The sequence below is a fragment of the Lutra lutra genome, chromosome 14, assembly GCF_902655055.1.
Source record: "Lutra lutra chromosome 14, mLutLut1.2, whole genome shotgun sequence".
NCBI classification, from domain to species: domain Eukaryota; kingdom Metazoa; phylum Chordata; class Mammalia; order Carnivora; family Mustelidae; genus Lutra; species Lutra lutra.
In genome coordinates, this window is record NC_062291.1 from 50948153 (window position 1) to 50961182 (window position 13030).

General features: G+C 51.4%; 1 protein-coding gene across 2 annotated transcripts; it reads right to left on the reverse strand.

The window, feature by feature from the left end:
* Positions 1–3095: 3095 nt before the first annotated feature.
* Positions 3096–11274, reverse strand: FXYD4 (FXYD domain containing ion transport regulator 4). Of its 2 annotated transcripts, XM_047702953.1 has the most exons (14): positions 10782–11274; positions 10348–10499; positions 9819–10191; positions 9347–9554; positions 8218–8566; positions 6938–7038; positions 6303–6349; positions 5433–5492; positions 4833–4865; positions 4695–4718; positions 3964–4038; positions 3832–3868; positions 3479–3516; positions 3096–3286 (listed from the first exon to the last, which is right to left on the reverse strand). In XM_047702953.1, the coding sequence occupies exons 5-14, from the start codon at positions 8263–8265 to the stop codon at positions 3267–3269; spliced, it is 483 nt and encodes a 160-aa protein (XP_047558909.1). In that variant the 5' UTR covers positions 8266–8566; positions 9347–9554; positions 9819–10191; positions 10348–10499; positions 10782–11274; the 3' UTR covers positions 3096–3266. The 2 variants fall into 2 exon arrangements, with proteins under 2 accessions (XP_047558909.1, XP_047558910.1); XM_047702954.1 differs by lacking the exons at positions 9347–9554; positions 9819–10191; positions 10348–10499; positions 10782–11274 and adding an exon at positions 9043–9338 and having other exon boundaries at positions 8218–8933.
* Positions 11275–13030: the final 1756 nt, after the last annotated feature.

Sequence of the window (13030 nt, forward strand, 5' to 3'; positions counted from 1 at the left end):
TGTAGATGGAATAATACAAGTTCCCATCTCATAAGCTGCTGGGAAAATTGAGTTAATATGAAGTGTTTGTAACAGTGACCTTCACATAGTAAGTGTTCAATTAAGTAGAAATTACTCTTTGCTTACTTGGATTTTTTCCCAGGCAACCCCTCCTCTGGGAGAAGAAAACAAAAGGAGGGAATTGTGACTAAAGCCACGCTCCTCCAAGGAGAAATAGGTCCAGGGAAGGGGACTCTTCCACACAGAGAAGCCTGGGCAGAGACTCCTCTCATCCTATGGCTACTTTTCCCTCTCCCTGCCAGAGGGGTGGTGGTTGAAATGGAGGGTGAGGAAGGGGGTTGGGGAAGGACTTGTTTTTCTCGGGAATCAGCAGCCCAACTCCAGAGCCCAGCTGCCAAAGTCACAGGCTAACATGGACTCTGACCTGCATGGTGCCCCCCCCACCTCCCGTCACATTCCCTGACTTCCACCTGGGGTTAACCCAGACCCAAGACGACCTCCGAAAGCCCCTTGCCCCAGGCTTGGACAGGCAGAATCAGCCTAACCTACTAGGTACCAGCCTGTAATTAACAAGTCAGGCTCACTGGTGCTGGGCAATGAGGGAGTCCCACATATTGAGGGTGTAGGTCTCATGGGGTCCTTCACCCCAGAGTGGTTGCTTCCAGGAGGGAACTGTGCAATTTGTTCAGACGAAATTGGAATAAAGCCGTGTTTGGCAGGCTTAAGATACAGGAGGATGGGGACTGGTGTCCACTGCGAAGTGGAGCCAGGGAATGAAACCGTTCAGAGGGATGTGGAAAGTTTTGTCCGGAAACCCTCTACCAGAGGGGGCTCCCAGGTTGGAATCGCGGAATCTCTGGCCAAAGCGGCTGAGGTCCCCCTGCGCCTGGCTGGCTCAGTGGGTAGATCATGCTGTTCTCAATCTCTGGGTGAGTTCCAGCCCCACCATGGGTTTCTGAGACGACTTAAATAAATCAACTTTTTTTTTTTTAAAGATTTTGTTTATTTGACAGAGAGAGATCACAAGTGGGCAGAGAGGCAAGCAGAGAGAGAGAGAGAGAGAGGAGGAAGCAGGCTCCCTGCAGAGCAGAGAGCCCGATGTGGGACTCGATCCCAGGACCCTGAGATCATGACCTGAGCCGAAGGCAGAGGCTTAACCACTGAGCCACCCAGGTGCCCCCTCAACTTTTTTAAAAAAAAGCAGTTTTCGGTCACTCAGAAGGTAGCGTTCTGACAATGTCACTTCAGTCTCTGCCGCACCAGCCCCACGAACAAACGGCCACAGACTTCGCTTTCCTAAGTGGAGCTATTTTTACTTCACAGTTGCAATTCCCTCACACCAGCATCCTCCCCTGCCCAAGGAGGAGGGGGTCAGGCACCCCACTTCCCAGGATGGAAAAGCTAGCTTGGAAGCCACTTCTGGCTGCTCCCCTACGTTGGGCTCCCCGCACCTGGTGCTCTCCTGCCTCCTGCTCCGACCTCCCATGGGGCTCCAGGGTCCCCCAATTCCCAGCTCAGGAGGGGGCAGTGGTTCTCCCTGCAGTGACCACACCTGCCTCCTCTTTGATCTCCTCACTGATGTTCCACTCACACTGGCTTTTCTCTGGTCCTCCAAATGCCGATTGCAAGCGCTAGTCTCTCTACCAGGAAAGATGTCTGTGCAGCTGGCTCCTCTGATGATTCACCTTCGAGGATTCAGCTCAGAGGTCACCTCTTAACCCGATCACGTCATCACCGTGCACGCCGGCTGCTGAAACACACAGGGTGCCTCGGTTCAGAATCCTGGGGCCTTAAGGGCCTTATAGGATTGGTCCTGCTGGGTGATGAGCTTGGCTCCCTGCCACCCTTGGTCTTCCATTAGACAGGTGTCTCCAGTCTCACTCAGGTTCCTGGACTTCCTGCGGCAGCTCATGTCTGGCCTTGGAACCCTCCCCCACCTCTACCTCCTTCTGTGTCTTATTTCAAGGACCCTAAGCAGATCTATGAACCTCCTGGATGGGATGCCAACTAGGAGGAAGGGTTCAGCTTTCAGACTCCCCTGCCCTGGCATTCTAACCCAAGTTTACAAGTCAGGGGCCTGAAGTCTAGGACACAGGGTAATTTCCAGGACACGGCCCCACCCTGAGAAGTAGAGGGAGGATCTGGAGCAGTGCACCATTAGAGAGCTGGCCTGAAGCAACACCAAGATATACCAAGTTGCACCAACATGGCTGTCCATCACTCCAGATCTGGTGTACCCCAGACTGTGCACCACCATCTGGAAGGGACAGGGGAGATCTCTGCTGCTTCAGTCTGCTTCCACTCTAGGATCGATGTTGGGAGCAGGAGCTGGACTGAGGGCACCTTAGCTCCTTCTGTTCTAGACTATGGAGGTTGGCATGAAGGATAGGGTTGCAGGACAGACAGGCTGACGAGATGGGAGAGGCATTTCCCCAGCCCAACCCCATACATGTAGGGACCTCTCAAGTGAGGTGTTCTGGGAGTAGACTTTGGACATACTGGGGAACCTAGATTTGTATGGATGGTCTTTGGTTCTAAGATGCAGGGCTTCTTGGGATGTGGCTCATATTAGGGTCCAATAGGATATTATCTAGGGTAGGCAGAGAGTCCATGGGTTTGTCTGAGGGTTATATAGGATTTTACTGGGGTGGGTCAACGAAGGAATTGCTTCATTTCCTGAGCTGTGTGAACGACAGCATTCACTGAGTGAGGTGGCCTGTTCATGGAGGGTGAGCCCCTGGGGATCATTCTGGGTTAGAGAATGTCATGGGTACCTGGCTCATGGGGACTTCTAGGGTCTCTAGGCAAGGTAAGGAAATTGTAAGGTCCTTTGATATAACATTGAGGTATTTTGAACAGTGCATGGATGAGGCAAGAGGGCAGAAAACCAATGATTAGGTTTTCAAAGTTGGGGGCATGCTGGGAGTAGGCCTCAGGACAGACATGTGGCTGTAAGAAGCAACAGTAATCCACAGGACTCCCTCCCCACCAGCCACTGAGGGCCTGAGCATTTCTGAGCAAGATGTCAGAGTCCCTGCCCAGCCTGCCCATCCCTGGGATCAGACACACAGAAGGACCCACTCACACACTGGAGGGAGGGGTGAGACAGTTTAATTTAGAAATAAGCTTTGCACAGCCTTCTGATCAGAAGGGAGCCTAAAGGCCCACCCTTGGGGGGAAAGGCCATCATGGAGCGTAGGGCCCCCAGGTGGGGAAGGAACAGCATCGGAGCCAGTACCAAGAGTGCCATGAAGCTGGTCCTATGGTCAGCAGGTACTGGCAGAGCCTGAGGAGAGAATGGGAGTCAGGTCCTTGCGACATGGTCACTACAAAGACAACCCCCTCAGCCTCCAGAAACCCCCAGGCTGGGTTGGCTCAGACCAGCCTTACACAAGGCATTTGATAACGCTCAAATACTATGGCCACCCTGCCTGAGTGCCTGGAAGCTCCTCAAAGACACCAAAGAAGCCCGTCTTACCTGGAGTGATGAGTGGAATGGCTTTCTCAGGTAAGGGGCTGAGAAAGGAGCACATCAAATTAGCATTCCCAGACCCTCTGTCCTTTATCCCCCAGGAAGACGCCTGGTGCTCCCTCCCTAGGAGGGCACACACACTTCCTTGCTATTCTTCCATTGTCACTTTAAACAATAACAAGGGTTATAGCTTTCCCTGATTTGGGGCACTTCAGGGCTGATAATCTGTGAATGACAACAAATCTCACTGCAAGCCCAGGATGCATCCCAGGGGCTGTCCTCTTGCTCTAAATTACAGGATGTTACCCCAAAAGAGATGTGTTCTGCTCCCAGGGCATACAATAGGGGCCCTATCTCACCTGTGTTTCTGATTGTACTTGCATTTGCATTTTCCACCTGTGAGAGGGAGAGCTGGTAGGTGCAAAGAACCTGGGGCACTTGGGCCACCCCACACCCTCTCCCGTGCCCGGCCCGGTGGCCCCACCACTCACTCAGGGCTATCAAGATTCCAGCGATGCACAGGAGCCCTCCAAATATCATGCCGCCCAGCTGCAGGCTTTCCCAGTCTGGGGGAGCAGAGAGTGAGCTCGCACGAGCCCGGCTCCACTCCACTTGCTCATTCAAAACACACATCTGATCACCTGCTCGTCCCCTGCTCATGCATTTGCACTTACATTTCAGGCAACAGGAAAGACAAGCCAGTAAACAGATAGGGGTTATAATATCTGGGAACAGCATGAGGAAGAAAAAATAAGCAGAAGAGCACAGAAAAAGAAGGGAGTTGGAAGCCTTTTTGATCAAGGAAGTCTTTTCTGAAAGGTGGCATTTGTGCTGAGGCTGGAGGGAGAGAAGAGTGTGTAGGGACACTGGAGGACAGTGGTGGACCGAGGAAGAGGAAAGCTGCTGCGGGCTGTCGGGCAACAAGGAGACCATGCTGGGGAAGGCAAGTGAGAGAGTGGAAGATGAGGTGAGATACCTGGGGGCTCAAAAGCCTCCAGCCCCTTCCCCAGAAATCTTCCTAAATATCCTGTGGGTACCTTCCCTCCTTGCTGGAATGAAGTTCTCCCAAAGCCCATGCTGCATATTGCCTCTTGCTCTTTTCATAGACCATTCTGACTCTGTAATCCCCAGTCCAGCCCCATGCTGCCCCTTTCCTCATTAGCCCTCACCAAGCTCTAGCAAAGAGGTCCAGGGGTGGGGGATGAGGGAGATCAGCTCTTACCATAGTAGAAGGGACTGTCTTTATCTGCAGGAAAGGGGGTGGGGGGAAAAAAAAACAATAAGGACCAGAACCAGGATGTGGGGTCTTAGAGGGAAAATGTGGGGCAGTGGGAGCAGGGCAGTCTGGGGCCTCACTCACCAACCAGGTCATTGGCTTCTAAGGCAGGCAGGCCTGGGTGGGAAAAGGAGGGATCTGGTATTAATTCATGACACTGGTCTCAAAAGGAAGCAGCAGGCATGTCCTCAGCCCAGACCAGCCTCCTGGGTGGGCAGGGGAAGATACCCTCACACCTTCCCCAGCCCCAGATAGTCCTGGGATTTTATCCTTCATCCCATAGCCGTTTCCCCCACCGCCCCCCCCCCCCCAGCCCTTCCTGCCATTTCTCAGACTTCCTGCTATTTCTTGCATCTGAAATGCATGCTGTGTTGGTATCTTTTTACCCTCTTCTGAACAGCTTCCTACAGAGATCCTGGCTAATGCCCTACAGGGAACAGGGAATGCTTCTCTCTTTATGACAACAGATGGTTACTGTTTTCAAACATTCAATTATTTAGGACAATTTTTGCAATATCCACTTCCTCCCTGTACTATTATCTCCTTAGTGTCACTCTTTAAATGGACAGTTTAAGTGAAAAAACATTTGTTCAACATCAGGCCCCCTTTGGGAGGTGCTGCCCTGGTTTTCTCTGCCTTGTGGGGAGGGTGAGTGGTAGCAGGTTCATTTCTGGGAGGACTCACCTGACAGTGTGAGGAGAAGGCCCCCGGTCACTCTGTTCATGATATGGCTGCAGAGCAGGGCTGCAGGGGAGAGGGGTGGGCTGGGGTCAGATAGCCAGGACCTGCCCCAGATTCACAGTGCCTGGGGCACAGAGCCAGGGCACAGATCCCAAGGGTGCACTTAGTTCATGAGGTGAGTTTGGGAAAGTTACTGATTTCTGTTTCCCCATCTAGAGATGATAATAATAAATGCCCAGTGGAGTTACCTGGATTGAGTTAATACTAGTTAAGTACTTCGAACAATGCTCACACCTAGTAAGTGATTTGTTAAATTCTTTGTTAAAGTCTTTAATCAGAAGCCTGACCCTAGGTCAGAGGAGCAGGGCTACTGTTCTAACTCAGGCTTTGGTTCCTTATCCCCACTCAAAAGGCTAGGTACCCTGAGCTATTGTTCCCAAAGGTCTGGGCCTCCGGCGATATCAGGATGAATTCCAAGATAGTCTCTGCAAAGGGTGAGCACACCCGGGCTGAGCCGCAGAGAAACAGGCAGCTGAGGAGGGGAAAGGTGGTAGTGGAAGCATGTGAGGGCCTCCCACTCCAGCCCCAGCCAGGGATCCTGCTCCAAGGCAGCCCCAAATCCCATAGCAGGAAACTGCCTGGTGGGTGGAAGGAACATTGCTCCTTTCTTTCCCCCCAGGGTGGGAACCATCCATGTCCCTAAGTACTAGTTCCTAGGGTGGCTGTTTCCTCAAGATAAAACCCCTTCCAGCTTTCTGCACGTTGTTAGCGGCAGGCAAGCTTAGGGACTGTCAGCTGTTGCAAACTGAAGCCCCCATTATTATCTGCTGGGCCTAGCCGGCTGGAACTCTAACCCCCTCAAACCCACCGAACAGCTGTGTGACTCAGTGGCTTGCTTCACCTCTCGGTGCTTCAGTGTCCTGTAAAATAAGGACAATCAATAGCAACTGCATACAGTTATGATCGAATTAAATGCATTACTCTATGTGAAGCCTAAGAATAATGCCTAGCACACAGTAAGTAATGAAACGTGTTACAATAAAGAAATACACAGCCCTCCATACTTGCTAAATGGGATGCTGCCTGATTCATGAATCGCTTAATAAAAGTTGATATATAAATACATACATACATACATACATACATACATAGGTCCTTTTGCCTTAGATGGGAGGGACTAGTAATGTCCAGCTTCTGAATGTGGAAGTTTGTCGACTTTTAGCAGTCTCTGAAGCTGGCCCTCCTTTGGACTCACCCTTCTCACCACCCTGGGATTCCTTAGCCAAAGGGGGGCTCCTGTTTCCTCCCACCCTTATCCTGCTCTCTGTATGACAGTGGTCACAGAGCCAACGGCATCTGATGCTCAAAACCCTCAAACATGCACCCTGTTACTGAGAATACCTGGGCACCCACCACCCCTTCCTCAGACTGGTACCCCCCCTCCACCCTCACCCTTCTGCCACCCTTCCACCCAGCAGCCCTGAAGTCCTAGCCAGACACTTGCTCACCTGAGAGCCGGGTGCAGATCTGGAGAGGCTGCTGGGGCTGGGTTCAGCCCAGGTGGGTTCCAGCTCTTTAAACCCAACAGCTCCGCCCAGGGCAACAATACCTGTAGGCAGGAGGGAACTGGTCAGATTCCTTGAGATTCCAGTAGCTCCTTCTCCACTCCTCCCACACACACCCCCCACAACCCTGTGAGCTCTTGAGACAGCTTGCCCTGCCACACCCAGTGCAGAGCTGAGCTCCTGGGGGCGCCGGGGCCATCAGAGGTTAAGGTGGTGAGACTTTTCTTGAGGAGAAAGTGGACTTTCAGATTCTTTAGCTCATTTAGAGGAGTCCAGAGGGTTGCTGGAAGGGGGATAGGCCGTATCTGGGTTCTTGTGCGAGCAGCAGGGGTTCAAGGACTGCTGTGTGGGGTATCCAGGGGACAACTGAGTCAAGGAGTCAGGGACTGGCCTTGAGGCTCCATTTACTCAGTGGTCCCATTGCTTTCCCCTGGACTGGGTGTTTACTGAGGGGGACAGCTGGGGTTGATGGCTTCCTTCAGGATTGCCCACTGTCTGACCAGTCCGTGACATCCACTTAAGCCCAGGGAAACTGATGGCTAGGATTAGAAACCACCCTGGCCCAGGCCCTGGTTTACTGCCTGCTCCACAGAGTGTGGGGGGAGGGGTGGTGCCAGGAGGAGGACTGCCAGCTCCAGGCTGAATAGTGGGCTGCTTCCCTCTGTGGACCCCCATACCTGCCTCACGGGCTGCTGGCCAAACTCCCTTTTCGCCCCTCACTCTACCACATGCTTTTGGCCTGAGTGAGCTCTGGCTTCTCCCTTCTGCTGTCCCTCCTCCCCAGTTCCTCTCTTTGCTGCTTTTATCACTGGATGGTGATCAGCTGAGATCAGGGTTGTTGGTTCCCTTATTCCCAATGGCCAGTCATGGACATCAGTAAATCAATTTTGATTGGATTGTTGAGTCAGTGAGGACAAGAAGCCACCAGAGGCTCCCAGTCCTGGGGATGAGGGGGCAAAACAAAACCTTGAAAGGCAGGGTGGGGAGGAAGGGTGAGTAGGAAGGGGGTGGATATTCCTGGTACGAACATGTTACACCTTCTCATGAAAACCTTCCATGGTGCTCCCTGCCTTCAAAAGTTCAAGTCCGGGGGCTCTGGGGCCAGGAAGAGCTAGAATTGAAGCCCAGCCTGCTGTTCGCTCACTGGGTAAGCTCAGGTAGCTCCTTTATCATTCCGAACCCCAGTTCCCTCTCCTCTAAAATGGAATAATGACAGGACTGACCTTTGAGGTTTGTGGTGTAGGTTCTGCGGGAGTATGGGCCTGCTCCATGATCAGCCCTCAATATGTATTTGTGGAATGAATGCCTCCTAGGTCTGGTGCGAGGAAAGTTCGTCAACCTCAAGATTCAGAACCATTAATTGCACATACTTGGAAGTCAAATCCAGGCTCTGTTAGTTACTTGCTATGTGCACTTGAGCAACTAATTTACCCTCTTTCTATTTATTCATCCATAAAGTAGGAACCATGACCGAGCCTACTCTGAATGTTTGTGGGGACTATGACATCAGATTGTGCTGCTTGGTTCATGGTAACTGGAGCTCGGAAGGCCCTGTTAGACGCCCAGAGAGATCTGCAGCATAAGAGAAAGGGGGTCTTCAATAGAGAGCCCCCACCGACAGAGAAACCACATTCTAGAGAAGAGAAAGGTCTTGCTCAAGGTCACCTTGTGCCTTCGTGGAGGAAGGGGGTCTTAGCTCAAGTGATTAGACCCTTCAGCAGTGTTCTTCTACCCTGCCAGGCCACAGTGAGGAAGCAGCAGCCATGAAGCAGGCATTCACAAAAAGGGCCCTCTTTGCTTTGGGAGGTCTCCAGGAAGCATGGAAAGGACCTCAGATCCACTTATCCAGAAGGCCCTAGCATCTTTGCTCTGCCCTGCAGCTTCTGTCCTTAGTCAGGCATCCTCCACTCCCATCCACATCCCTATGAGATATCATCATCTGTAACAGGTAGAAAGAGAACTTCACCTGAGCCTCGTGGTCTTGACACTGGTCCAAGGTAGGGGATAGTTGAGCCTGGCACAGAACCAGCGAGAGAGAGCCCAGCTACCTGTGTGTGACTTCTGCAAGCACAATGGTAAGTCACCACCTCATCTCTTCCATTTGCCAAACTGGCCATAGGTGTCAATGCAGAACAGCTGAAGAGCGCATCTATCCCCTCTTGGAGGGGCCTCAAAGGCTGACCATTCACTCAGTGGCAGGCAGCAATGCCTTCCCCGCTGGAAGTGGTGGGAAGTCAATACCCAGGTTAGTGCATTTATCTTTTTAGATATTAAAATCAGTACTTACACGTGGTCATGAAACTGGTTGTTGAAACCTTTAAATGTTTGGCATATTAAGAAGTGTTTACTAACCTCTCCTTTTCATTCATTAGGGGTGTTTAGGATGAACAACTGCTCGTTCTCTCAAAGTATAATTCCTGAGAGGCTGGACTGGCAGTGAAGGCTGTTTTCAGGAAATCACTTTCAAGGAGGGCTGGTCGCTTACCCTGCTTCTTGGATATGCATTCCTCGTCAGAATCTCTGGAGCCATCCATTTGGGTCTGATTTCTTTTCTTCCTTCCTTCCACCCTTCCTTTCTTCCTTCCTTCCTTTTAAGATTTTATTTATTTATTTATTTATTTATAAGATTTTATTTATTTATTTATTTGGAAGAAAGAAATAGGGAGCATGAGCAGGGTGAGGAGCAGAGGGAGAAGCAGAGTTCCCGATGAGGAGGGAGCCCGATGCGGGGCTCAATCTTGGGACTCCGGGATCATGACCTGAGCTGAAGGCAGACGCTTAACCGAATGAACCGCCCAGATGTCCCATGAATATGATTTCTTACCTTCCAGATGGGAGATCTGGGTAAGAGGCACTGAGACTTACAGGGAAATCAAGCCTTGGGGGGATGGAAGGCTGGAAAGAGTGGGTGAAGAAGAGCCAGACTTTGGCAGGTGCAAGTGACAGCCTGGAGGTATTAAAAGTTGAGAGGGAGAAAATGGAAAGATCCAGTCTGAACTCTTTCTTCCCCTTCTGGAGTCAGTGTTGCAAAGGATATAAAGGACCTTGTGTGGAAGAAGGTAAGTCTGTTGCCAAGAGTGTCCACCTGAAAATCAGCACTGATGCCCAGGATCCCACCTCTGCTCATGGCAATCACTGCCACACCTCCTCACCCTCCCAAACTGTGCTTCTCCCCTTCTGCAAGCACCAGTATTGCTCTGTGAAAACCAGAGATGCATCCTCAAAGCCATTAACCTTCCTGAGAAAAGGTAATAAAACAGGAATTATCTAAGAATGACCAGAGGCAAAATGAAAGGGAAGTAGTAGTTATCTTGCCTAGCACATAGTGGGAGCATAATGTGTTTTTTTCCTACCTTCCAAGAGGGACTGAATGTCAGCATCAGTAGAAGGCCGAGACTGTCTATTTTGAGGGGGTTTGGTAGAGGAGGGAGAAGACCGCATTCATGAGGTGAGAGGTTATCTCTGATCTCTGAGGCTTCTCCCAGCTGTCTCCAATGTTTCATCCCTGTGAGAAATACATACTGAATTCCCACCTGGACCCACCTCCTGTGCTGTCTCCCTCAGGAGTCCCCCAGCTCTCCTTCCCCCTCTCTGCATTTTCCCCCAGGTCCCCCAGGTGAGTTCAGAGAGCTGGGCTCCTATCAGGGGGCACACAGATCTGGAGCTCACTCCCTTTGATGATGTGGGAGAGGAGTGGGAGAGAATGAGGCAGCCTGTGAGAGGAGGGTAGCGGGTGTAAGGGTGCAGGGGCGGCCATCTGAAGGGTAGCCACTGTCTGAGGGCTCACTGTTAGGCCTTTGGCCCACTCTTGCGCGTTAGGAAGACAGGAGGAGGGGGGCTTCACTGCGGATTCCAAGGGCCTTCTGGAAGAGAGGACACGGAAACGATGAGAGGTAGGTCGTCTCACGAAGAGGGATCTATGGGTCTCGGTGGTAGCCACTCCCCTTAGGACTGTATAAGAGTCTAAGTCGGCCTCCAGAAATGATGATTCCTCCGCCTCTAGGAGGCCCCTTTCAAGCGGCCATCCGTTACCACCCTTCCCCTTCGCGCATAGGACCAAGAAACAGCCAATCGGAATAGAACCGTGGTGACTTCCAGCCAATCAGCACTAAGATATGGCTGTTGAGGCGGGGCCGCGGGTGAAGCCGCCTGTGGGGCGAAGACCCAGGCTGTGTGGGCGGGGCCTTTCTGTGGTTCCTCCTCGCGCGGATTGGCTGCTCCGGTTCGACTGCGCGTTTGTCAAGTAGTCGCCTTGTTACGCATGCGCAGCCCCACAGGCTGCCGTTTGCTCTGTGAAGGTCGTGACTCTTTAAATTTTGTCAGAGTCTTTGCGCGTCTCTTGTTAGTTCGTGCAACCGTGATTGTCACGGTTTTCGGGAAGTCGTGGTCATCGGTAACTGGAACCCTGGAGGCTGTGAAGGATAGCTGAGGTGAAGGGACAGCACAGCTGCTGAGTCCAGAGCAGGCCAGGGAGGAGGAAGCCAAGAGCAGGGTCGCATGGGGAACGGGCAGGAGGCGGTGAGCTGCTTGGAGTGAGGCCAGAAAGCCCGCAAGGGACCTTGGACTTGGGGAGGCCTTCACACAAGGGCGAGATAGGAGGCAGAAGTCCTAATGCGGAAGGAGAGAGGCGGAAACTGTTCACTGAACTGAGGTCAGGCGACGTCACTTCTCCTTGACTTTTTGTTGTTTTTGTTAGACCTCAGTAAAGCTTTCCTCTCACCCACAGGGCCCTGAGCATAGTTGTCCAACAGCTACGCGTGCCTCTCATGAACCAGATTTCTCAGCTCTCGACCTTGTAATTGAAGTATCTCGTGGACACGCGTCCTCCTCACTTCCTAGGGGTACTTGACAGGCAACTTCCAAAACAACTATTCCTGGGTGCCTGGCTGACTCAGTCGGTAGTACTGTTGATCTTGGGATTGTGAGTTCGAGCCCCACGTAGGGTGTAGAGATTACTTAAGGGCCACCTGGGTGGCTAAGTTGGTTAAGTGTCTGCCTTCAGCTCAGGTCATGATACCAGGGTACAAGGATCAGAGCCCCCTGTCCCTCCTCCCTGCTTTCTCTCTCAAATAATAAAATCTTAAAAAAAAAAAAAAAAAAAGAATCAACGCTGTTTAATTACCCCCCCCCCCCCCCAATATATTTCAGAGTTCTCTCTTTTAGGTCACCTGTTTATCCACCTGGCCACACAGGCCACCACTAAGCACATAAGGAATTCTCTATTGATGCACCTGCTCCTCAGGCTAGGACGCTTCAAGGGCACTAACACTTCTCACTCTGGTGACTGCAGCTTCCTCCACTAGAGCAGCCTGTGAGTGCTTGCTACCTGGTAGGCTGTTTTCCAGCACTTTCCGTGTGTTAACTCATGTTATCCTAAGAACAGCCTATCTAGAGAGGATTCATCGCCTGATTTCAGGATGAGAAAATGAGGTGAATCATTAAGTGAAGCTCTGGGCCACACTGCTGGAAGTGACTATCTAGCCCTAGAGCTGGCTACTCTCTCGACACTAAGCTGTGCACGTGATTTATTTTTAATATTATTTAAAACAGATCTGTTGAGAAACGATTTACCTACCAAGCAATTACCCTATTTAAAATGTAGAGTTCAGGGCGCTTGGATGGCTCAGTTGGTTGAGCGTCTAGCTCTTGGTTTCTGCTCAGGCCATGATCTTGTGAGTCATGAGATGGAACCCTGTGTTGGGCCCGTGCTCAGTGGGGGAGTTTGCTTGAAATTCTTTCTCACCCTCTCCTTTTGCCCCTCCCCCTCTGCACATTTGTGTGTGTATGCCCTGTCAAAATACATCTTAACTTTTCAGAAAATTATTTATTTGACAGAGTACAAGCAGGGGGAGTGGGAGAGGGAGAAGCAGGCTTCCTTTGGAGCAGGGAGCCTGCCTCGGGGCTTGATCCCAGGACCCTGGGATTATGACCCGAGTGGAAGGCAAAGGCCTAATGACTGATCCACCCAGGTACCCCTAAAATACATCATAAAAAATATATATATATATTTTTTCTCTTTGTGTGTGTGTGTGTGTG

Excerpts from the sequence above, each read along its gene's own strand:
- FXYD4 (XM_047702953.1), bottom strand. The coding sequence starts at position 8,265 with ATGGAGCAGGCCCATACTCCCGCAGAACCTACACCACAAACCTCAAAG. Across the intron at positions 3,869-3,963 it reads TGGAATCTTGATAGCCCTGA|GTGGAAAATGCAAATGCAAG; the intron begins GTGAGTGGTGGG and ends TCCCTCTCACAG. Across the intron at positions 3,287-3,478 it reads CATTCCACTCATCACTCCAG|GCTCTGCCAGTACCTGCTGA; the intron begins GTAAGACGGGCT and ends TTCTCTCCTCAG.